This window comes from Armigeres subalbatus, chromosome 3, assembly GCF_024139115.2.
Source record: "Armigeres subalbatus isolate Guangzhou_Male chromosome 3, GZ_Asu_2, whole genome shotgun sequence".
Classification (NCBI taxonomy): Eukaryota; Metazoa; Arthropoda; class Insecta; order Diptera; family Culicidae; genus Armigeres; species Armigeres subalbatus.
Genome location: NC_085141.1, coordinates 51,035,300 through 51,059,925, shown reverse-complemented (window position 1 = coordinate 51,059,925; position 24,626 = coordinate 51,035,300). Strand labels below are relative to the sequence as shown.

General features: G+C 38.9%; 1 protein-coding gene across 3 annotated transcripts in view; it reads right to left on the bottom strand.

Annotated features, from left to right (window-relative positions):
• LOC134227432 (zinc finger protein 704) overlaps window positions 1-21,835 on the bottom strand; it is a 302,312-nt gene extending 280,477 nt beyond the window's left edge. For 2 of the 3 annotated variants that reach the window (XM_062708923.1, XM_062708924.1), the window contains exon 1: window positions 16,824-18,545. In XM_062708923.1, coding sequence (XP_062564907.1) covers window positions 16,824-17,234 — 411 coding nt within the window. In that variant the 5' untranslated portion in view covers window positions 17,235-18,545. Of the gene's footprint in view, window positions 1-16,823; window positions 18,546-21,763 lie in introns of those variants that run through there. The other variant, XM_062708925.1, reaches the window with a different exon arrangement.
• Between the last annotated feature and the right edge of the window lie 2,791 nt (window positions 21,836-24,626).

Here is a 24,626-nt window from a genome sequence, read left to right as displayed (position 1 = left end):
GAAAATCCTTCGAATTTCCTTGGGAAATTCCTTCGAATTTCCTTGGGAAATTCCTTCGAATTGCTTTGGGAAATTCTTTCGAATTTCCTTGGGAAATTCCTTCGATATTCCTTCGATATTCCTTGGGAAATTCCTTCGATTTTCCTTGGGAAATTCCTTCGATTTTCCTTGGGAAATTCCTTCGAATTTCCTTGGGAAATTCCTTCGTATTTCCTTGGGAAATTCCTTCGAATTTCCTTGGGAAATTCCTTCGAATTTCCTTGGGAAATTCCTTCGAATTTCCTTGGGAAATTCCTTCGAATTTCCTTGGGAAATTCCTTCGAATTTCCTTGGGAAATTCCTTCGAATTTCCTTGGGAAATTTCTCCCAATTTTCATGGGAAATTCCTCCAAATTTCTTTTGGAAATTCCTTTGAATTTCCGTGGGAAATTCCTTTTAATTTCCGTGGGAAATTCCTTTGAATTTCCTTGGAAAATTTCTTTGAATTTCCTTGGGAAATTCCTTCGAATTTCCTTGGGAAATTCCTTCGAATTTCTTTGGGAAATTCCTTCGAATTTCCTTGGGAAATTCCTTCGAATTTCCTTGGGAAATTCCTTCCAATTTCCTTGGGAAATTCCTTCCAATTTCCTTGGGAAATTCCTTCGAATTTCCTTGGGAAATTCCTTCGAATTTCCTTGGGAAATTTCTTCGAATTTCCTTCCTTCGAAATTCCTTGGGAAATTCCTTCGAATTTCCTTGGGAAATTCCTTCGAATTTCCTTGGGAAATTCCTTCGAATTTCCTTGGGAAATTCCTTCGAATTTCCTTGGGAAATTCCTTCGAATTTCCTTGGGAAATTCCTTCGAATTTCCTTGGGAAATTCCTTCGAATTTCCTTGGGAAATTCCTTCGAATTTCCTTGGGAAATTCCTTCGAATTTCCTTGGGAAATTCCTTCGAATTTCCTTGGGAAATTCCTTCGAGTTTCTTGGGGAAATTCCTTCGAATTGCCTTGCGAATTTCCTTCGAATTTCCTTGGGAAATTCCTTCGAATTTCCTTGGGAAATTTCTTCGAATTTCCTTGGGAAATTCCTTCGAACTTCCTCGGGAAATTCCTTCGAATTTCCTCGGGAAGTTCCTTCGAATTTCCTCGGGAAATTTCTTCGAATTTCCTCGGGAAATTCCTTCGAATTTCCTCGGGAAGTTCTTTCGAATTTCCTCGGGAAATTCCTTCAATTCCTCGAAATTCCTTCGAATTTCCTCGGGAAATTCCTTCAAATTTATTCGGGAAATTCCTTCGAATTTCCTCGGGAAATTCCTTCGAATTTCCTCGGGAAATTCCTTCGAATTTCCTCGTGAAATTCCTCCGAATTTCTTCGTAAAATTCCTTCGAATTTCCTCGGGAAATTCCTTCGAATTTCCTCGAAATTCCTTCGAATTCCTCGAAATTCCTTCGAATTTCCTCGAAATTCCTTCGAATTCCTCGAAATTCCTTCGAATTTCCTCAGGGAAATTCCTTCTTCGAATTCCTCGAAATTCCTTCGAATTTCCTCGGGAAATTCCTTCGAATTTCCTCGGGAAATTCCTTCGAATTTCCTCGGGAAATTCCTTCGAATTTTCTCGGGAAATTCCTTCGAATTTTCTCGGGAAATTCCTTCGAATTTTCTCGGGAAATTCTTTCGAATTTTCTCGGGAAATTCCTCCGAATTTTCTCGGGAAATTCCTTCGAATTTTCTCGGGAAATTCCTTCGAATTTTCTCGGGAAATTCCTTCGAGTTTCCTCGAAAAATTCCTTCGAATTTCCTCGGAAAATTCCTTCGAATTTCCACGGGAAATTCCTTAGACTTTCCTCGGGAAATTCCTTCGAATTTTCTCGGGAAATTCCTTCGAATTTCCTCGGGAAATTCCTTCAAATTTCCTCGGGAAATTCCTTTGAATTTCCTCGGGAAATTCCTTCGAATTTCCTCGGGACTGCTACCGCAGAAAGAAATCAATCTTCATAGCAAAACTTCAGTCTTCAACTCCCACATAATGGTTTTTTGTAAAAATCCTCCGAATCTCCTTGGGGAAATTCCACTTTTCAGAAAATACCATTCGCCAGAAAGAAATTTTCCCTAGAATTTATTTTTATTTGTACTCTTGCATCAGAAAGTATTCTTTGGAACGCCATTTGGCGAAATTCAGTTGGGAAGAATCCCTATTGATCTTTATTAAATTTTTCCTAATCAAACATTATTAGTGTTTTGCGAATGAACGCATCTTGCTGCTATGAGGTTAAGTGATGAGAAAATGTCTTCGCCTAAAACCATGATTGCCCGGTATAAGGTAAAGAGAGGAGATAATCCCTTCTTTAAATGAACGTAAGTGCCATCATGCCCTCTTCCAAACAACGCGTTACCGTGCAAGGCAGAGCGAAAAGATTATGTTTTCTTTGAAAGAGCTTACTAGCCCTGTATAAGGCGAAGTGAAGAGGTAAAATGTTGTTTAAAAAATTGTCTACCTATAGTGAGGCAACGAGAGAAATTAATCTCTCCATTGAAGAAGCGCGTCTTACAGGTTGTTAAAATCAAGTCATCAAATTGTTGGTTGGGGGCAATCAAAACTGGCAAAACTGCTGTTGTCATACACCATGATTACCAGAAAAAATGCCAATCAGCTTAAAAGAATATTTCGCAAAAGTAGTAAAGCCTGTCCACTCGGACACTTGGATAATGTCCATGTGATTTGTTGCCATTTCATGAATTTGGACGAGAGCTAAATCATACAGAAAGCATCACATGAAGTGCAGAGATTTAGTTGTTATGAAAATGGATCGTGTCAGTGTTTTGTGAATTTTCCTAAAATAGGAAGGAATAGGAAGCATAGGAAGATGGGTGTCCGAGATTTAACGTGGACAGGCTTTAATATTATATATCGCCAAACATCTTTTTGTTAAAAGTACAACCAAATGGTTGTTTTTATGCAATAAATATGTAGTTTGGGTGATTCCTAGTATAAATATTACGTTATTTGGAATAATTTATTTCTATTTCTATTTTGATAATTGATAAAGAGTGATTATATAACTATACTATAGCGACGAATAATAAAAAAGTCGATTTTTAAATGCATAAAGTGATTTCTAAACTAGTTTTGCAACTGTAAGAAACTAAAATTACCGTCTTTTGTAAATTATTATTATTAGGTAGGATTTATGCTTCGGATCTTCATCTAATGTCTTTTATATAGAAGGAGCTTTAAAATGGGCTCGTCATTTTTGTGATTCTATAGCCAAACCTTGAATAACCTAACCTGTAGGTAAGAGTTGCTTTTCCTTTATTGAAAATTCCATGAAACATTTTTGAAATTCCAACAAACCTAATTTGAATCTGTCTTCGCTTAAAAAACCCTTCAGTTGCCAAGCTGGATCAAGCCCCACTATCGAACCATTATACAATCCAAGGAAAACCCAGATTCGGCTGCAAGCCAAAGTGCTGGGGAATGCCCACTTTGCCACCGCTGCTGGCTGCTGCTTGGAGGGTCACCGAATGTGCATCCCATTGTCGAAAGCATCGCTCCAAGCACCCTCGGCGCGGCCGTTTTCCCTCCACAAATAGGTATCGGTAGGTAGGTTGGGCTGCATATCTCTCGCTACCTTGGATCCAACCTACCTACCTACTAACTACCATCAACCGACCCACCGACGACGACGACGACGATGCTTTCCGACACTGACTGGTCCGTATACTGCGCGCTGCTGCATCGAACGCTGAAAACTAGGTCAAGGAGGGAGAATCATGTAAGAGTGGTCGGTTTGGGTTGGTTGGTGCGCACCGTCGCCGTCGTCGCCCCATGCGTCCCCAATGCCCGAGACCTGAGCTGTTGTAGGGCTCGAAACTGGGTCGAATCGCGCACACACTCGCAGTAGATACTACAAACGGTTCTCTCATCGTCGCCGTCATCGTCGTCCCCGTCGTCATCATCCATGGCATAGCGCAGTTCGTAGTGGCCCTCTTCTAGCGTTTGTTTGGAATTCGGCGAGTTGGAGGGGAGAATGTGCTTAAGTGCATCGTTGCTCGAAACATAGATCTGGGTCGCTAAAATGAAGTTCACATAAAATCGGGGAGAACAACCAAAAGGCTTAATTAGGCAGCGTATTGGTCCATCCGCCCCTTCACCGAACCAATCCCCAAACAAACATTAGGCTAGTCGGGTGCAGTGGATTCGAGAGAGTCGACGACTACCCACAATGTAACGATAGATAGTGAGAGTGTGCTCATCGCCGTCGACGTCGTCGCCCAGCCGCCCACTCTGTCGAAATTTCCCCCCTTCAATGTTGGGAGCAACATTATTACATGAAGTGGGGAGCAAAGCGAGGAGCGGAGAGTTAGTTTATGCTACGAAGCAAGCCAACGGGAATTGGGGGAGCATAGAAGCTGGTTATGTTTGCATTTGCGCATGGGTTTACAAAAACGTCGTCGCCGTTAACGATGGAGACTACGGTCGTACGGCCATGTTGGCCATTTTAGCTACTGCACAAAAGTTGCATCCTTGCCAAAAATGGTCACAGTCATTGTGTGTGCGGTGGTAGATTGCACTTTTCCTAGAACCCCGCAGGATGCGACCCGGTTCAACCGGGTGCCATCGGCGGCGCGCGAATCCTGTCCGGGACCACCATCTCGGAGCAAAATTGATCTTGCTTGCAACATCGAAGCTCTCGCCCTATTTCCAGAAATGGGTCAAGGGTAGGAAAAGGTCATTCGTTGCTTTGTAGCGGGTAACGAACGGGAGCGAGAAGCAAATTTCTGGAACTGAAAATTGGGTGCGATGATTGGAATGCTGAATATTTGATCCCTGGATCGGGTCACCTTACAAAGTTGATTGGGGCTCGAGATTCAGATTTAAGTGATTTAATTTCGCTTTCACTATCCCATCGTTACATTAGAGGTATACTTTAAAGTGTCAAGTGCAGATGTAACGGCAAACCCATTCAAGGTGATTTCGCTGTTTTGAATTCCAGGCGTGCCTTCTTTGAACCCGTTCATATTAGAATCATTCATTCCATCAAAGCAATTTTTATTTGAGACGACAATTCGTCTGAAAATTTGTTTTGTGAAGATCGTCTTATAAAAAGAGTACCAATTTCTTACTCAGTAGTGAAACAACAATTTGTTAGTGATTTTCGTTATTGATATAATATTCAAAAGAGTAGGAAACTTTCTGCAAACTTTGCAATTAGGTATATGATTAAAGTCATTTTTTTCACTTTCTAGATTTGCGGACCATGTTACAAGTTATCGAACAGTAATATAAAATCGATTGATCATGATTCGAGTTAAAGCACAAACAAGCCGGCTGATGACGTCGTTCGGAAAGACTGCTTAATCCTTAAATAATTTAGAAACATTTGGATTTTGATGTTTTTTGCTAAAAGAATCCTTCTGTAGATAATAATCAAACAGGTTAATGCGTCAACAAACAGAACAATGATTAGAATAGGAGGGTTTAACAACAGGATTAGCGTGAGAGTAGATTTTTTGGAAAATATTAATAAAGAAGGTGGAGAAGCATGGTAGGGCAACAGTGAATTTGAAGGCACCACCATAATTCATGGAAAGTGGGCATTTTATTGTGAGTCCCAAAATGGTTCAAATGAATCCACTTAAAGAATTATGAAATCCGTAGAGTAAATGTACCGCGTTTAGTCACTTTAGTTCTTAATTTGGACTCCGCTGGAACATATTTATTGCCGTCTGTTCCTATTTTTTTATAAATGGACAAGAGTTGTTGGATATTTGCAAGAGTCTCTGAACATATGTCGGAGCGTCAAAAGTTTGAACAGATTACCGTCAACATGAATCGAAAAGGATGGTCAATGAAATACGGAGATGACTCATCCAAATAAATTTACCAAATCCCACTTTAATTTGACCAATGTGTGCATTTGAAGGTGGAATTATTTGTGCATCGTACCAGAGCGCTTATTGAAAATAGAAGTAAGAAATCAGATTTATCTTGATATTGTTTTCATGAAATAGGACAGGACAATAGTTAAAATGGAGTATTTTTTTATTGCATTTCAGAGAAAAATAACAATCTTGTTTCGTTCTACTATGATGAATTAATGAACTTTCATTAAAATATTTCCCGTGATTTTTTGGACACTCTGTTCGTCAGCTTGTGACCATTTTATTGGGCCATTTCTTCATTTCAGCAACATCCCGAGTCAATACTCTAGCTTCAGCTTAAAAACTACTCGATATTTCCAAATAAAGAAGCACCCGATATTTCACGAATTTTTCATTAACATTTTGGTGAAAAACCAAAATTCTAATACAAATTAAAAATAAAATAAATAATAAACGGAGAAGCAATGCATTAAAAAATTCATTAACAAACAAACTAAAATTACATAATTTTATTTTAATTAAAAATGATAAACGATGTCAGAAAAAAATAAATTCAATCGTAGTAGGCAAGTAACAATGCAGTACAAAACTGCAATTTGATCGCATTGTACCTCACGTCAAAAATATCATTCACTGTCCACTGTCCTTCACTGTCACTGTTGTGATCGTCATAAAACAGAGAACAAAGTGCCTTTTTCTATCTCGTGCGACCAAACGTAAGTATGGTGGGTTCTGTGATCAACTTCGCATGAAAGGATGTTGTGCCTTGTTTTAAAATTTATATTTCTGAATTATTTCAATGTACCTATCTAATGCGAAAAATAATGACTAGTCGATAAATTAATTATATTCCTTTAATCCACCAAGTTGAAAGTGGTAATGAGCACAAACATAAATCAGATATTGCACACTTTCATGCCCTGTCACGGAATAAATTTTGTTTGAGCCTTTTGCGCTTCTAGAGATATTGAAAGGGGCATGACATCGCACGACATCTCTCATTGAAAATGAGAAATTTCAGTACTGGCCAATAGCTGTTTGGTCGAATACGTCAATTTGCCGAACAAACCATTAGGTCGGAACCCATCTGGCCGAAAGTAATTTGGCTAAAAATGGCATTTGACCAGAAGCAGAAAGAATCATTTAGCCGAAATAATAATACGACCGAAAATGTAGCTTGGCCGATTAGGTCATTTCGCCGAAAAAGTTATATTGCCGAACAGACGGCTGTTAATTAGGGTGGTTCAAATTTAAAAAACCCAGATTAATCCACCTAGCGGTGATGGTGCCTTTCTCGTTTTTTTTCGAGTGAGTAAATTCTACGCACTTTTGGTATTTTTGGGCATATCTACCGAGCCCATAGTCCGATCCTGCCAATTTTCAATAGGAAACAATGGGACAGGATTCTGCGTCGAATGCAACTTGTTGCGAGTAAATCGGTTAAGGGTAAGTACCTGAAAAGTGGGCTAGACTTTTTGCGCACATACACACACATACACACACACACACATACACACGCACACACATACACACACAGACATCACCTCGATTCGTCGAGCTGAGTCGATCGGTATATAACACTATGGGTCTCCGAGCCTTCTATAAAAAGTTTGTTTTTGGAGCGAACATATAGCCTTTACGTATACTTTGTATACGAGAAAGGCAAAAATGTTCGAAAATTCCAACTCCTATATGACCATTAGTTCATTTTTAATGATTTAGGAATCCTGGAAAATTTTCAGGTAATTTGAAGGTAGGGTAAGACGGTATAATGCGCCCCACCTGGCCAAACGCCCCCCTTTGATTTCTAGATAACTATAACTAACTGAGGGTCAAATTTAGTTGGTACCTATAGATATTTGTAAAACCATCATCCTATGTGAATATGGGAGTATTTTTGTATTACATAATGAAAATATTTGCAAAATACCAAAAGTCACAGTTTTGATGTAACTTTTAATGTTTGTTTGCTCAACATACTGGAGCGACACTAGCATACTGTCCCCAAAACTTGCACTGGAACACTCAGTTGGGCAACAAAATAACTTTTCTTAGTGGTTAATATAATATAAAATTACTTCCATCTTCAAAAATGTAACGTTTTCCAAAAACATGTTTCACTGGTCAAAACGCCCCAGTGTAGGCAGGACAATATGCCCTTACCAACTGGACACAAGCGCGGCGAGCTTGCATCAGTTGCTTCCAAATTATATGGAAACTATTGAAATGTAATTCCAACCTGCTTAAATGGACTTATGTTGGTTTTTTATTGTCAAGCACATAAGAATTTGTAACCTTTTCATTATGTGATTAATAAAATACTAATGAAGGGCTATGGAACGTCTTTGGTTAAAGTGGGGCGTATTGCCCAGGCATTTTATGAAATCCATTTTTCACGACTTTTCAAAAAAGCTTTATTACGTGTTATCTGTAATATTTTTATATGACTACTCACGGGCAATGCATTTGCGACTTCCTGGACTACCAAATAACACAAAGTTTGCATAAATTGCGTTGAAAAGTTAAAAGTTATCAAGGAGTTGCCTTAGGGGGGGCATATTATACCGTCTTACCCTAATTTAGGGGTGGCGCAAAAGTAATTTATGTTTATATGGGAATTTACATAAATAAAAATATTTTTTTTTCAAGTTCTTCTACAGATGTCAAATAGTCATGAATTCAAAGTTACAACACCAACCTCCGTTTTTGGAATCTATATAAACGTGACTTGCGGATAACTCATTAGTTTGGAGTTAATTTAAGGGGTTTATTGGCAGGTTTCGTTGACATAGCTTCCAAAAACGGAAGTTGGGGTTGTTTATTGGAATTCATGACTATTTGACATTCGTAGGAGAACTTGAACACATTTTATTTTTTTTTTCCATAAAAATTTCCATATAAACAAAAATTGCCTTTGCGCCACCCTAAATCATAAAAAAGAAGATGATAGACATATGAAAGTTGGAATTTTAACATTTTTGAAATGTGAACTGCCCTACTGCAAATGTCATTTGCGTAACGGGTCGTATAACGGAAAATGTTGTTTGGCCTATCAATAGAGTGAATATGAAAAGTGTGAAGTGTTTAATGATGGTTGAGAAGTCAAGAAATGATAAATTAGAAATGGGACATCTCAGTTCTCACTTCTCACTCTTTTTTTCTCACTTCTCATTTCTTACTGTAAAAAATGCGAAATACTTAACAATGCTCATATCTTTCTTCTCACTTCTCATTAATTATTTCTCACCAGCCACTGTGAGAAGCGGAAAGTGTAAAGTAAGAATAAAGAAATTTCACATTATATTTCTCACTTTTAACTTCTCACTAATTTCTTATTAATCTCAATTCTCACTGTGTGAAGTTAGAAATGAGATGTGAGACGTAAAATGAGTAGTAATGTGAGACGTGAAAATGAGAAGTGAGAAATAACAAGTCATAAGTAAGAAATGTAGAACGAGATTTGAAGTGTGACATCTCACTTCTTATTTATCGCTTCATAAGGGGAGAATCAGAAGTAAAAAGTGCGATGTCTCCCTGCTCACGTCTCACGTCTCACATCTCATTTATCCATTCAACTCCTTACTTGTTATTTCTCACTTTTAATTCTAATGTCTTATCGTGAAGAGTGAGAAGTGAGAATTGAGGAATGAAAAGTGATGACAACTTATTTTTTATTTCTCATTTCTCACTTCTCAATAATCATTTGTTACTTTACACTTTCCACATTCAATATTCTTCGGCTAAACCACATTTGCGGCCATACGATCCGTTCAGCAAACGACATTGGCACTTCCTGCCAAACGACCATTTAGGGACGGCATTTTGGGACGCATGTTTCACGCATTTTTCTGCCAAAGGAAATTTTTCGTCAAAATGTTTTCGGCCAAATATCCGTTTCAGCTTCCTCTCTTCCAGTTATAATTTTTGTTAAATCGTAAAACATCGTTTCAAAATTTTTTACCAATGGCAAAAGAGAGCAATGCTATCAAAAGATCAAAGAACTATAACAAGAAGCGCTGTAAAAAACAATTGGCGTCCAGTGAATCAAACTTTATTATGCACCTTAGTATTAGTATTAGATTTACTTTGGGGCTGTATATGGACAGCACGTGGACAATTTAGGGAGAGGGAGGGTATGGTGAATACCCACGGCCCATACACATTTTTGAAAATTTATATACGCAATTGTCCATCCTTCGGGACGGTGGTATCGAAAACTGTTCAAAACCTGCCCACGTAGTATATGAACAGCTCCTTTTTAAATTATTCCAATAGACAAAAAACTAAAAAAGGCAAAACTTTCAAAATTTAAATTGTAAAATTAATGACTAAAATTGTTCGTGCTTAGATCGATTTCAGAAAGCAAACAAGTGATTTTGAGTGAAAGCAAAAAATTGGGTCATAAAGTGTTAAATGTTCCACCAAGAATGAGAAGACAATAGTTTTTGCATTATTTTATCGTGGAAAGAAGGACTCACTATTTATAGTTCAACTTATTCTGGCATATGGTGAAAAACTATTTAGCACATTATGCAACAAATCAAATTCAGCATCAGTTCCGATTAGCAAAACAATGTCTATCAATATTTATTGTGTTAGCGGTTTTTGGAAAATAAGTTTTCGATACAAAAACGTTTTCAATTTACGAATTGTTGCGGCAATAATAGCTCTGTCAGTTGAAAGCTGCTAAAACTTCATGTCGTTTTTGTATTTTTAAGTTTCTGTGCAAATACCAAAACCTTAACAAACTTATCATATAAATTGATTGAGAGGTAATCTTGTAGGGAAAGACCATTGCCCAATTTTTCATGCAATAAGAGAAATGGTCTTGGAACTGTTTGGTGCTTGAAGGGGTATCTTGGATATCCATTCAAAATCTTCATTAAATCATTTTTCCAAAATCTCAGTGCCACACAATTCTCGAGAATCTGTTAGAAGGATTGATTACAACAATCCAAAACATTTTTTTGGCTTTATTTTCATCCATGAGTCGATATTGAGTTAAAGATTCCAAGTAGCACACATATTCTGAGACAATTGACGCAACTTATATATAACCGATTTTGGTTCCAAAAAAAGTTGTTTTAACCAAATTCTATTTAAATGTGCTGTTGTTTGGCCGAACAAGTCATATTATCGTAAGTGGCGTTTGCTTGAACGTGTCATATGGCCGAACAGTAGTGAATGTGGAAAGTGTGAAGTGATGAATGAAGTAAGAAATAAGAAGTGAAATGCAAGGAATACGAAACCCATCTCTCATTCCCCATTACTCACTACTCACTTCACACTGTAAAAAGTAAGTAGTGCGGAGTTCGAAGTGTGAAGTGAGAAGTGAGAAATGAGAAGAAAGAAGTAAGAATAGGAAAGTGAACAATAACATTTGATTACTTCTTCTTATAAAAAGTGAAGTATGAGACGTCTGTGTGAGAAATAAGTGAGAAGTGAGAACCGAGACGACTCTCTTCTCATTTATTATTTTTTCATTTCGTATTTCTTACTTCGCTTATTACTTCACCCTTCTCGATTATGATTCATCACTTCAATTTTTTTACATTTTCTGTCGTATGAAGAACAACTTTTTCAGCCGTATGACTCGTTCGGCCAAGTGTTCTCTTTCTGCCAAACGGCTCTTTCGGCCAAACGACATTTTTGACCAATTGACTGTTTCGGCCAAATGACTTGTACGGGCGAACAACATTTTTGGCCAAACGACATTTTCGGTCGTATGATTTCCGGCCAGATGGGTTTCGACCCAATGTTTTGTTCATCCTGGCCTACATAACTTTCAGCATAGAGGCCTTAGGCCAAATGACATAAGACCGAAAGTAATTCGGAACGATTTGTTAGATTTTTTTTAAATCTGTGGAAGTTTTAGGAATAATGCAAGCAAAGAAGGCTTGCTAAGAATCCTTAAACGGTAATAAAACAAGTGTTGAACAGGATTTCTGTTTCTCTGGGACTGAAAGTTGGTTTAAAATTTAGGATGTTGGTGAAAATTTCTAAAATTCAGCCTGAATATCTTGAAGTCTAATAGTACTTCGCTTGGATTTCAGAAGTTTTGAAAAAAAAATCTGGTCGCAGTATAAAAGGAATTTTGATTTTTTTTGTAAAAATCGTTAGGAATTTTGAAAATTCAAGGAATTTTGGGAACCTAGAGGATTCATGAATCTTATAAGTTCTCCTTCAACTGTAAAGCGGCTCATAAAAAAATTGATAGTTCGAAAAAAACGATTGAATTTTTAAAATTCCCTAAAAAAAATCAAACTGAAAAAAAACTGTTAAAGTTATTAAAGATTGTATAGGTTTTTAGGAAGCCCTGAGGATTTTTACCAGTCTCCAAAGACTAATTGAAGCCCATAATGATTCCCAAAACGCGCCAAAAAAAAAAAAATCTAAACAGGATTCATCGGTAACTGAAAATCGGATTCAATTCATGCGAGCAAAAATTACAGATTTGTAACATTATCTAATTAGCCTGGACTAGGATTTAGGTAGGAATTGTTCATTTTTATCTTTATTTAAGTGATTTTTTATTTTAATAATAAGTTCATCACTAGGATTGTTTTTTTTTAATTTATTTTAGAAATTATTTGAGTACACATTGGTCAAAGCACAACACACAACAGGTCTCGATCCGACAGCTGCTAAAGGGATAAAAGCTCAACGAGATATTGTTACAATGCTTTAAGGATCGAAAACTACAACTAAGAACAAAGGTCACATAAAACGGTTCACTGTTACTGATCCGTTTGATCAATCCATGAAGTTCTGTGAAGAGTTGACCGAATTTTGAATCATTCTCAGTGGATAATGATTAGATTTTTTTTGGATCGACGAAAACTTCTTAAATTTTGGAATCAAATGATAACAAACAAGAAAATATTATTTATATATGAACCTTACTAATACACGTTAAATGCCAACAGTCCCGTTAAATCTTCTATTTGGTGTTATGGTTCCTTGGTATCCCGAGCAGACGAAAATGTCTCAGCAATATCAAATCTTGATAAGATAACAAAAAGAGGTATGCACTTGATTGATATAGGAGATAAAAGATCAGACGATAATATCAATATTTTGCAAATTTTTGATAATGTTACCTGTTCTTTTATCTCTTATATCAATTAATTCTATATTATGTTTTGTTATGTGATTCGTGGCTTCTGCCCGGGCAGAAAAATGAGTTCGATTTTTAATCGTTTTCTAACGATAATTGGAAATTTATCTCACGTGTGACTGTTGACCATCCTCAATTTTTGAAAACTTGATTTTTCCCATCTCTTATTTGATTTTTTCGTCCGTGAGCTGACGTTTTATGTAGAAGCAATTTCATGCTGGGTGCCCCAGGAGAGTCCCAATGCTCACTCCCAAATTTGCAAAGGAGCAAAAATAACAACATTCGGACGGGAATTGCATCAACAATAAAAAAAAACAAATGAAATCTCGGTGTATCGTGTGAAAAGTTGTTGATTTGATAGGTTGGAAAATAAATTACTGGGTCTGCGGTCAATCTGTTGCTACTGCATTCGAACTTCTGTACTACAGTCATTCAAACATGGCAAATGTAGTAATGTGGACATTTTTCTCCTGATACGGCGGCGTTCGCCCAATCTCTCGAATAAATGAAATTAGGGATCAGTGTCTTCATACTGAGATTTTTTAAAACAAAATGCTTTGACATGCTGACTGGAAAATGCCTCTGAAGTCGCAGCTCATGCAGAATAGTGAGATTAAACATACTGTCTAAACCATTGAGAAATGGTTTGATGGCCGAGATGTAGTGGCCGTGAGTAATGTTAAAGAAGGAGAGTTGGGTCGAAACCGGGTCAGTGGCATGCAGAGTTTGAGAAGTAATCGCAAAAAATGTTTTTATTACCAAGTTCTGAAGGTTGAACTGTGGTAAACCGATGATTACAATAATGAGATGGGTGGTCCTATATTGATAAGAAAATTATTTTGAGTTTTAATTTTTACGTCAAGTACGAGACACTGATGACGGCCTTACTGGTGAGCTCGAAATACGTATCTGTCAAAGGTTCAATCAAGTGGTAAATTTGAATGGAACTCGTCTTATGCCGAGGTCCTATATTGTTTGGCAGTAAAAATTTGGACTAAAATATCTCTGAAGAGCAGATCTTTTGTCCAAACTGTTTTCATACCTTGATAAAGGTACAATTTTTGATGGATCTTTCCCTTTGTTTTAAGTCGCAATAAAATACAAGTTTGATGAAACCGTTTGCTTGTAAGGATTTATGAAACCCGTAAGAATCATTTGAAGTTCAAAATTGTTATTATTGTCTTTATTAACGAGGTTTTCAGCCCTACACAGAAAAAAATAATGAAAAGTAATCGACGCGTATATAATAAAGACGTGGAAAATTACACTATTCGGGGCGTTCATGAATCTTTTCCAACAAGTTCGCCCTAAATGTATGCAATTTACATAGCATTATGACAATTATTCGTATAAAAAGTGACATAATACAATACAAATTGCATACATTCAGGTGACAATATCGTCTAAATTTACGCTCTTTTTGGCATTCCCTTTATGTGCATTACTTTCGTGTAAATTTCAACAACTTTTTCTATCTGTGTAGGTCGGTTCACCTCGAAAGCTCGAAATGTATCCAGTTGTTTAAACTCCAGTTATTTACTAAATTAATGATTTCGTGTGTGTTACTTCTACGTGAAGTTAAACGATTTACAATGATATGGAAATGCTAATATCATCTTCCATACTTGGACGTACATGTTCATGATAGAATTAGAGGCGAAAGTATAGAATTGATAGTTCCGTTAGGATACGGCAGGCATGAAGAATGTCGATTTGAAAGCGAGCATTCCAGTTATTTAGTTACATGAAATGCATAATTCCCCAGAAGAAGACATTATATGAATGAATCAAAGTCCCTCAGCCGTAGATATAATATAAAAAGGTTGCTTAATTTGTTTTATGTTTGTGAAAAATATACTTGATCAGATGAAAACAAACATTTCTTATTTTTGGTCACAATCTGAAAAAATTTCCTCACAAAGACCTGCCAAAATTTCCAATTGTACAGGAAACAATACTAGCTGTATGTTACCGGTCTTGTCCGGGATTGCCAGTTTGATTTCACAGCTGTTGGCATTGCCAATTTGATTTCGCTAAAACCAGTTAGTAAATGGGGTTATCGTGTTTTGTTGTTGATACTTCCTCAGTTGAGAAGAAGATCAAAAGATTGATTAAAGAATATCCAATGATTAAAAGAAGGTAGATATGACTTTTAAAATGACATTACCGACAAAAAGATGTTTACCGAAACTGTCATATTCGGAGATGTGTCATTTTCGAGGAATTGTTATTTTCGGGGAAATGTCATATTCGGGGAAATATCATTCTGAGAGATTGTAATTTTCGGTGAAAAGTATTAAATTCGGGGAAATGTCACGTTCGAGGAAATGTCAATTTCGGGCAAACGTCATATCCGCGGCATTTTTTTTTGGAGCGGTATATGTCATTTTCGAGCGAAATGTCATTTCTGGAGAAATGTTTTCAAGGATATGATACTTGCGGAAAATGTTAGTTCAGGGAATATGCTCCATTTAATCTATTATCGCCTGCTTGGAATAAAGGATATATGTCCCAATTTTTAAAAATATCGATCAAGGGGTTCAGAAGTTTTACTGAAGTGGTCGTTTTCTAAATAATATACCCCACGTCCCGTAACCACCTTCCACTTTTTCCAATGACCCTCCAACTCCTCTATAATCGTTCCCTTAGGATTGAGAGTACATATTCCAAATTTGGTTTTAATGGACCCATGCGTTTAAAAGGTATATGTAAAAATGTTCCTTTCACATGTCCCTCGCTACTTTCTCCTTTGACCCCATGCCTTATTATTGTCCGCAAAAAGCTTTGGAAGTTCGCAGTTTTTCTTAGAGTCCTCCAGGATTACAGTTCTATTTATTGTAAGGATCGTTTCGGGAAAAATACTTGCAAGGGATTTCATACAAACCCCCTTCATAAGAAATGAATGAATGTTAACATAATAACATATCTGTTGCAAATCTGAGGTCTCAATATGGCAAATGGATTCGTAAGCTCCGTGACCATTATTTTAATACATTTATAGCCTTTCACAACCTTTAACGTCTACACTAATGGTTTTTTTTTTTCAAACTGATTAGGAAGAAAGCTGAGGTTTAGAATAAGTGTTGTACTGAGTATTGTCGGTTCTTTAAATACAATGTACCCAAATTATCATACATTTTTAAGGCCCCTGTTCGATCAAACGCCGACATTACTCAAAAAATTAGTCCCATAATATTCGTATTTTACCCAACACGAAAAACCCTCAACCCGCTCGATCCACGCTCACGATTCTGCTGCGTGCTGACTCTCATTGACCGCCGCGCCGCTATTTAAATCACGGCGGGCGAGCGACGACGACGACGACCACCATCACACCGATGACGACGACGCACCGCGATTAGTCCGAATCCAACGGCGGCAGTCAGTTTGGCCGTGCCGTGCCGTGGCCACCACCGAGCTACCATCAACAACAGCGCTTGCCGTGCTCGAAACGCAAATGAGGAAGTCCAGTTCAGAAAAGTAACTGTTTTTTCACCTCTCCCGTGCCGCGCAATCACCGCAAGCGCGCTCGCGCATACTCTCACACACACCCGCACCCGCCACTCACTTGTAAAGCTCAGCAGGAACGGGCGGCGGACGAGCTCGAGCGTGTGCGCGCGCGCGCGCGTGATCCGTGAACCAGGCGGGTAAAACGTCGACCGTCGACGGTGGCTTCAATTAATTCGAGAAACCCTATCGAGGTCATTAGTCAGTGTGTGCGAGCGAATCAACAGCCGAGAACCCTTTCGGTGGCGTGTCTTTTGGCTAGCGGTTCGCGACCTTGGTTAGCGGCACACCGAAAAGATTCTTAGCTTCCATCGCCAAAAAGGGGGGAAACTCACCTCTTGTCCAACGGGAACAATCTTAACGGTAACCTCGTCTTTTAGGTCATCGTGCTGCAGCACCTCGCCGGCGCTCTCGCGCCCATTGTACGTGAGGAAGACCTTCTGGCCCGGCTTGAGTCGGACGTCCATAATGGTTTTGAATCCGGGACCGATGAGCTCGCTCTCGCGGAACTCCCGGGCCAGGCCGCGCTTCGCCACGTCCAGCTTGCTGTCGAAGCGGACCGAGTAGCGCGTGTTCGGCGTCAGGTTAATGCAGTTGGTGTTGTCCTTCTGGTTGGTCTTCACGGTCTGGATGACCCCGGAGTACCAGATGCCATCAGCACCGGGTGCGCAAACCCGAGTGCCAATGATGGAGCGTTTTGCCAAGCGCTTGCCGGTTGACATTTTGTTCAGGAAGTATTTTTTCATATGTAATCAGACTTTCGACGGAACTCCCGCTCGCACTTGCACTCGAGAACACTTGCCGAACTGGACACTGATGACGTCAAAATCAACTCAACAATAAAGATAACCGTAGATTATATGATTTTGCGGCTCTTCTTCTACTCCCACTTCGTGGTTGTTGCTTCACAAGCTTCAATCACGATTTTTCGCTTCTCTCTTTCAACAGGTTTCCCACTTCGCTGGCTGCTTCGTAACAACTTTTACTCTCAACAAGTTTTACTTTATCACTTGCTTGCTCGCAACAATTTCGTCTTGTGGCTTTCTATTGTACACAAATAACACACTGATGCGGGGGATTTGCCTCTTCTTCGGCGGATTTCAACCAATAACTTTCCGTTTTCTCTTCAACCGCTTCCGATTGCTTTCTCTTCTTCGCTTCGCCCCGAAAATCGGCACTTTTCACGATAGAACTTTGTCTAGATTGTAGTAGGCTTCGTTAATGTAGCTCTTCTGATAGACTTCCGCCAGCAGTAGGCTTTGCATAGGTTCACCACCCAACTGAGCGGTTAGATTGCTACGATGCACCAAAGGTAACGAGTCCACTTCCGGTTGTTTCGATGCTGCTGCTTCTTCTACGTTGATAACGACCAGCTGAGCCGAGTGCATCACATCAACAATATTAGTCGGAACATTTTCGCCGTGATTGAGAGTGTTCGCTCGAGACTTACTCCAAATCATATTTTGTACGCTTTTCGCACAGTATTTCCAAGACTCGTCAGCTTGGAATATTCAACCCCGCTATTAGATTAAATCCAGTTTACCGTAGCTTGTCTTTTTCACTGATTCACTTTAGATAACCTTTCACTTGCTCTGGAAACTTTTATGTAGAGGCCTTGGACTTGTCCAAAGGCGAAGTTTACACCGACAGAGATCACACCGAATAGAACACAAGGGATTTCTCGAAACACTAGAAAATGCACTTGATTATTTTCTGAGTCGAACAACAGATTCTTCAACATAAAAATAGATACGACTCACGTTAAACTTTTATTGATAAATCTCTGAATGAAATTCCTTATTCCATAAAAGTATAACACAACAACGGGGAACACTTAAAACACACACAATCTATTGTTTGGTCCGCCTTGATTGCGGATTATCTGACTTCCAGAGACTGAATCCTTCAACTTTTCATTTAAAAAATTTGCCTTTACAGAACAGATTTGTATCCCATTTAAGAAGACACTACAGAGTTTTTAAACCTCTGAATATGCTAGAGAGAAGTGTTTCTTCGGGAGTAGCCGCTCGAGTGACAACTTTCCGACACGAAAAACAACTGAGAACTGAACCTCAGCGGGCTGTTAGCTGCTTGCTGCCCGTTCAAGTAAACAGAACTGCAAAGCTGAGCTAAAATGAGCCGAGCTGAGCGAGTGAATGTCGAGTGCAGACGAACCAACGAAAAGCTTATTCTCTCTCTCTCTTGGAAACATACACATCGAAGTGAGCGGTGACGAAAACATAGCCTCAGCATGCACATACCAACAAAGCGCGCCTGCTATGTTTTCAACATTACTCCTTGAAGGCGCTCAATACATAAATCCCGAACCACTACCATCGACCGACGGCATCGGAGCATTCGCCGAACGCAAATCCACCGCCCCCTGCCTGCCACCCCAAACCCATAAGTTCGCTCACATCGATAATAACAACATCAGAGTGATGATGATTGCTCCTCGGTCGGACAAAGAGTATTCTACTGAAGCGCAAGAAGTTCCTCGGGGAAGGGTGGACGGCGAGCAGGGAAGCAAACCCGTTGGGTAAAAATCCCACTTGGGAGCATAGATAAATGATATAATGGAAAATATATGCCACGACGAACCGTTTCTTTTGCCGCTCTCGCCACCCACCGAACTTACCAACCGACCGACCGACCGAGCCCGTTCGTTCGTGTTATTGCTTTTATTGTTGCCTTTTCTCATCATATTCGTCGTTGGGTTGCTTTTATGCTTCGGCAGCACCAGCCGATCGTGGGCACAACAACACAACACCGCACCGGCACTATTCCACGTCCACCCATTGCCCATTGCGCGCTCCCGATCCCATTCCCATACGCTGGCTGACACCGAGCACACATACAGCCCTCGGGGACGTGTTCCCGAATATTTGATGGTAATAAAACGGTTTTCCTAACGAAAAATGATTTTGGCTTTCGATTTCGTTTAAAAAACGATTTTAGCTTTCTTGCTTCCGTGTTTATGTTAAATTTGTCATAACGATTCACATTTGTAATTTTTTTTGGCTGTCCATGTCTTATCATTTGGCTAGATGTCTAGGAAATATGTTTCCAGCTGCAGTTAAGCATATCGATCTTTTTTCAGGAGCCTTGGAGGGCCTTCGTTTCCTCCATTGATTTTTTCTCATCGAAAGCGTTGCCTAAATCTTATTCACTGCAATGCTCATGAGTCTACCTGATTGTTCGACATTTTCCAGAAAAAACATTTACCAGAATCAATTTACCAGATACCCACTTGCCAGTATGTCATTGCGTTGCGTTGCGTTGTAACGGAGTATTTCGTAGATTGCATACTGATAGCTGTCATGTATATTCTCTATCTTTCTTACCCCAACTGCTTATGGATTACTATTTGGAAATTAATAGCAACCCAATTGGAGGTCCAAAATGATAAAGCATGAAAGCTACCATTGCTGGCCACGCCCATCTTCTCCGTTACTAGGGAAGGGAAGGAAATGATGATATGACATCTACTTAAAGAGAGGCCAGCGACTCACCGACGCCCTCATAGATGTCAAGGAGTTGGATGGTTGGAAGGGAATATAGTTTAGGAGTATCATCATAAGCAAATGATATGATAAGATTGAATACACGTTGGGAATGACCATGCTAAGAAATTTATGTCACTCCATTGATGATTTTGCTGGGATGGGGCGAAGCTATTAAACTTGCCCTGGCTAATAAGCCTAGGCTTAAGCGCCATTGATCGCTCTCTGAAACGAGAAACTTACTTACTTACTTATGGATCCTGAAACGAGACAGAAAGTTAAATATTTAAATCCCTTCCCCCTTTTGTTTCTAATTGAAATTGTTAGGGAAATATTGATATCTGTATATGTTTTTGTAATGTGCGAGATTCAAACATGTAACTAGACACGTAGTGCATCATGAACGTCACATCACCGCGAACATGCGTACTAATGTACAAACTGAGTGAAAGAAAGTAATATTCAAGGCTGACATTTACCGGATTGAGCGCATAATAGATTGGGCTTAGCGAGATAATTGTACAACTTTATTTTAAACAACATGTAAAGACTACAACTTTCTGAAAACAAAAATGCCCAAAATGTAACACACAATCTTTTATCGTATAGTTTTTTGCAAAAAATAAACCAAGACACTTGTTCCCGCAATTCCGTATTAAAATTTTGAAAAGCCATTCAGAGCTTATGGAGTTATAGAACATCGAGTAAGTGAGAATACACTCACAGAAATCTGAAACTTTTCAGTAATTGACCAGACCGGCCTTCCTCTCTCACAAAAAATAAACCCATTTGCAGCAATGAGCGTGTTGAATTATTTTTTAGTAAACACGTTATCTACTGAAAACGTAGCGAACCTTGGTTTGACAGAAAAAAAGAAGCCTAAACCATTCAATCACTGAGTAACTAAAGTAGAAATTTCGTGTGATTTTTTTTATACTTTAGTTATGGAACATCAAATAAAAGAAAATAACTGGAACTTGCTCATATGTTCCTCACTTTTATTTACTATGGTGATGCTTCTCGTTTTTAACGCATTCGTCGAGCTAAGTCGATCGGTATATAAGAATCTGCTTCCTATCGAAATTTTGTTTTTGAAACAGTATTTAGCCTTTACGATACGTGTATGCAGTGTATACACTTTGTGTACGAGAAAGGTAAAAAGGTAATATAATGAATTCCGCAATAAATTTTAAATAAAATATATCAATGGGATTCCGTGAATTACTTATTCTTGTTTTCAATTCATATTACTTACTAATTGCTTATAAATACGAAAGTAGAACGTTTACTATAATGATGGTGATTTCTGAATTAGATTTTGTCTTTTTCCTAGAGTTTTATAACATTTTCTTAAATACCTTACGTTTTATATCATAAACTTGTATGTAACGTCTTCAACAACATACTATTCGTTCAAGCGACGATCGTTTAACATTTGACTTTTGTAGGACATGAGTGCGTTAAACATGGCTCTCCGAAAGTAATCCTAGGAAACAGAGTTTGTGTTGGTTTGTGTATTCAAAATGACCGCACAATTAACATATGCTAAATTGTTGACGCGGGGGCTCCGAACATTGAATATTGTATTCAAAGACAAAAAAATGGTAACCGAAAAAAAGTCTAACTTAAACGTTTAATATACTTGAACGACGACGAGTTAGTGTTGAAACTTGTTTGTTCAACATATAGGGCAGATTGGGACATTTCGCTCTAATTGACTCACGATCTACTACATAAAATACAGTACAAAGTTTAAGAAAAATTGTACTCACGTCACCATATGCCCTTATGGGACTTACAACCCACTGTATATAAACTAAGAATGGCATTCGGACACTTCATTACAAGTCTTTTGATGACTCCTCTTCACGATTGTTGAAAGCTGCATGATTTCAGGATACGTCCAATTGATCAATAACGCCATCACTCTCTAAAACAAGCTAGAACTTTGGCCATAAAACATGAACCTGGCTATCGGTCTATGGCTTTGCGCTTGCATCCGAATTCGTAAAATTTTAAAATTTGAGAGAATTTTGACGCACGAAACAAACTTGTCTACACATGAGCACGACTTGCTTCGATCTCGATACCCACTTGCCAGGATGTCATACCCAGAAAAGACCATCGAATAGAGTTCGCCGCCGTACCAAACTGACAATCTACAAAACGCTCATTAGACCGGTAGTCCTCTACGGACACGAGACCTGGACGTTGCTCGTGGAGGACCAACGCGCACTCGGAGTTTTCGAAAGGAAAGTGCTGCGTACCATCTATGATGGGGTGCAGATGGCGGACGGTACGTGAAGGAGGCGAATGAATCACGAGTTGCATCAGCTGCTGGGAGAACCATCCATCGTTCACACCGCGAAAATCGGACGACTGCGGTGGGCCGGGCACGTAGCAAGAGTGTCGGACAGTAACCCGGTGAAAATGGTTCTCGACAACGATCCGACGGGCACAAGAAGGCGAGGTGCGCAGCGGGCAAGGTGGATCGATCAGGTGGAAGATGACTTGCGGACCCTCCGTAGACTACGTGGTTGGCGACGTGTAGCCATGGACCGAGCCGAATGGAGAAGACTCTTATATACCGCACAGGCCACTTCGGCCTTAGTCTGAATAAATAATAATAATAATGGAAAACATGTCGACAGGCTGTGTATTTAATAAGTGCCGTAATTTTCGAAAATAAAAAAAGTGGTGTAATAGCTCCAGATAGTTATTTCGATAGTTTTTATACAGAGTTTTGGCAAAACAATTTTTCTATTTTTAGTATTCGCGACTGTGCCGGGAATACCATTCGCAACTTTATTTATTTCTTTTGAAAAAATGTTCAACAATGTTGGTTTTGACGCATTGTCTAAGGGCAGGCCACTTTTGGCTATGTCGTTAGTGTACGATCCGAGAAACGGAAACGCGAGATAAAACTTAGTCAAATGTTTAACAAAATTAAATAAATGACTCTAGAGGAATCTGCTAACTGAGCAGAAAGTGATACATAAATAATCTATCCCAACAGAATAAACGGAACTTCAGAGCTTCTAGTGTAAATACATTGTCTAGCGCTAATTATCATTTATTCTATTGGCCTAATGAATCATAAGCATTTAAAAAAACTGTTCATAAAATAGATATTAGTATATCATCTTTTGACAATCAGCTGATAAGAGTTTATATCTAAAAGATATAAGCAACATATGATATGTCGAAGAATTGAATTGAAGAAATAATTTAGTACTACAGTTAAAATTTAATTGAACAATCGCTCACTTTGAGTGATTTATTGTTCACCCTTGCATTGCTACACTTTTTTTTTCGATTTTTTTTTTCGTCGTGGGATAATCTACGGCATAAATATAAGTTGATAAGGGGCCCTCCTTAGCCGTGCGGTAAGATGCGCGGCTACAAAGCAAGACCATGCTGAGGGTGGCTGGGTTCGATTCCCGGTGCCGGTCTAGACAATTTTCGGATTGGAAATTGTCTCGACTTCCCTGGGCATAAAAGTATCATCGTGTTAGCCTCATGATATACGAATGCAAAAATGGTAACTTGGCTTAGAAACCTCGCAGTTAATAACTGTGGAAGTGCTTAATGAACACTAAGCTGCGAGGCGGCAATGTCCCAGTTGGGGATGTAATGCCAACGAAGAAGAAGAAGATAAGTTGATAAATCGTAAAGACTGCAAGTGTGTTCGTATTTTGTGTTGGACGCAGTACCGTCACGCGGTTATCAAAATATCTTATTCTGCAGTGTGGGCGAGTAAACTGAAAAGTGAAACAATCAGTTCAGTGCAGATTTGTTCGTGTTTTGCATTGGACGTAGAACGATCGGAGATCGCGTCCAGACGTGTTTTCTTCAGTAAGCAGAACGATCGGCCGGTCATCATAGTTTTATTCTGCTTTGTGCGGTAAGCAGAACGATCAGCCGATCACCGAAAATTTGTTCTGCTTTGTGCGGCCTTTAAAGAAATTAGTATTGTTTTCATCGATCAAACTACACGCTATACACGGCATGCCGTTTACCAAAACGAACCCTGCCACACTCCCTACCCCATATATCCAACATCCCAGTGATCTCTCGTGGAAGTGCAGATGACTCGTCGGCTTCTATCAAAGCGAGTATCACGTCAACAATTTCCTACCTATTCCCTAATTGACCTGCATTCGGACACGGCCGGCGCTGGTATTGCTTATTTTTTGGGTCACCAGTTCTTACACATTGAAGATGATGTTAGTCCCAAACTTCATCTGTTGGTTCTCTGTGTAATTACAGCTGACCTGGCAATAACGGAGTAGCAACCGTGGGCGGTCAATCATGCTCATGCTCATAAATAATAATAATAATGGAAAAGCTGGGTTGATTTCCATAATGAAGTTTTTCTGAATCGGTTAATTTTACTCAGATAGAATTTTACAAATCGAAATTTTCTGCATTCTAAATAACAAATGTTAATGTACTCCAGCGGATCTCACAAAAAAGGGATCCCTAGAAACATAATAAACAAACCACAGGAAACGAGGTGGACAAGATAATCATGGAAGAATTGTGAAAATAGTTTAGAAAGCGCTCGGGAACCTGCTGTTTAAAATCATGATCCTAAAGATTTCTGGATTGCAGTATGCGAGTACTTTCCAATGT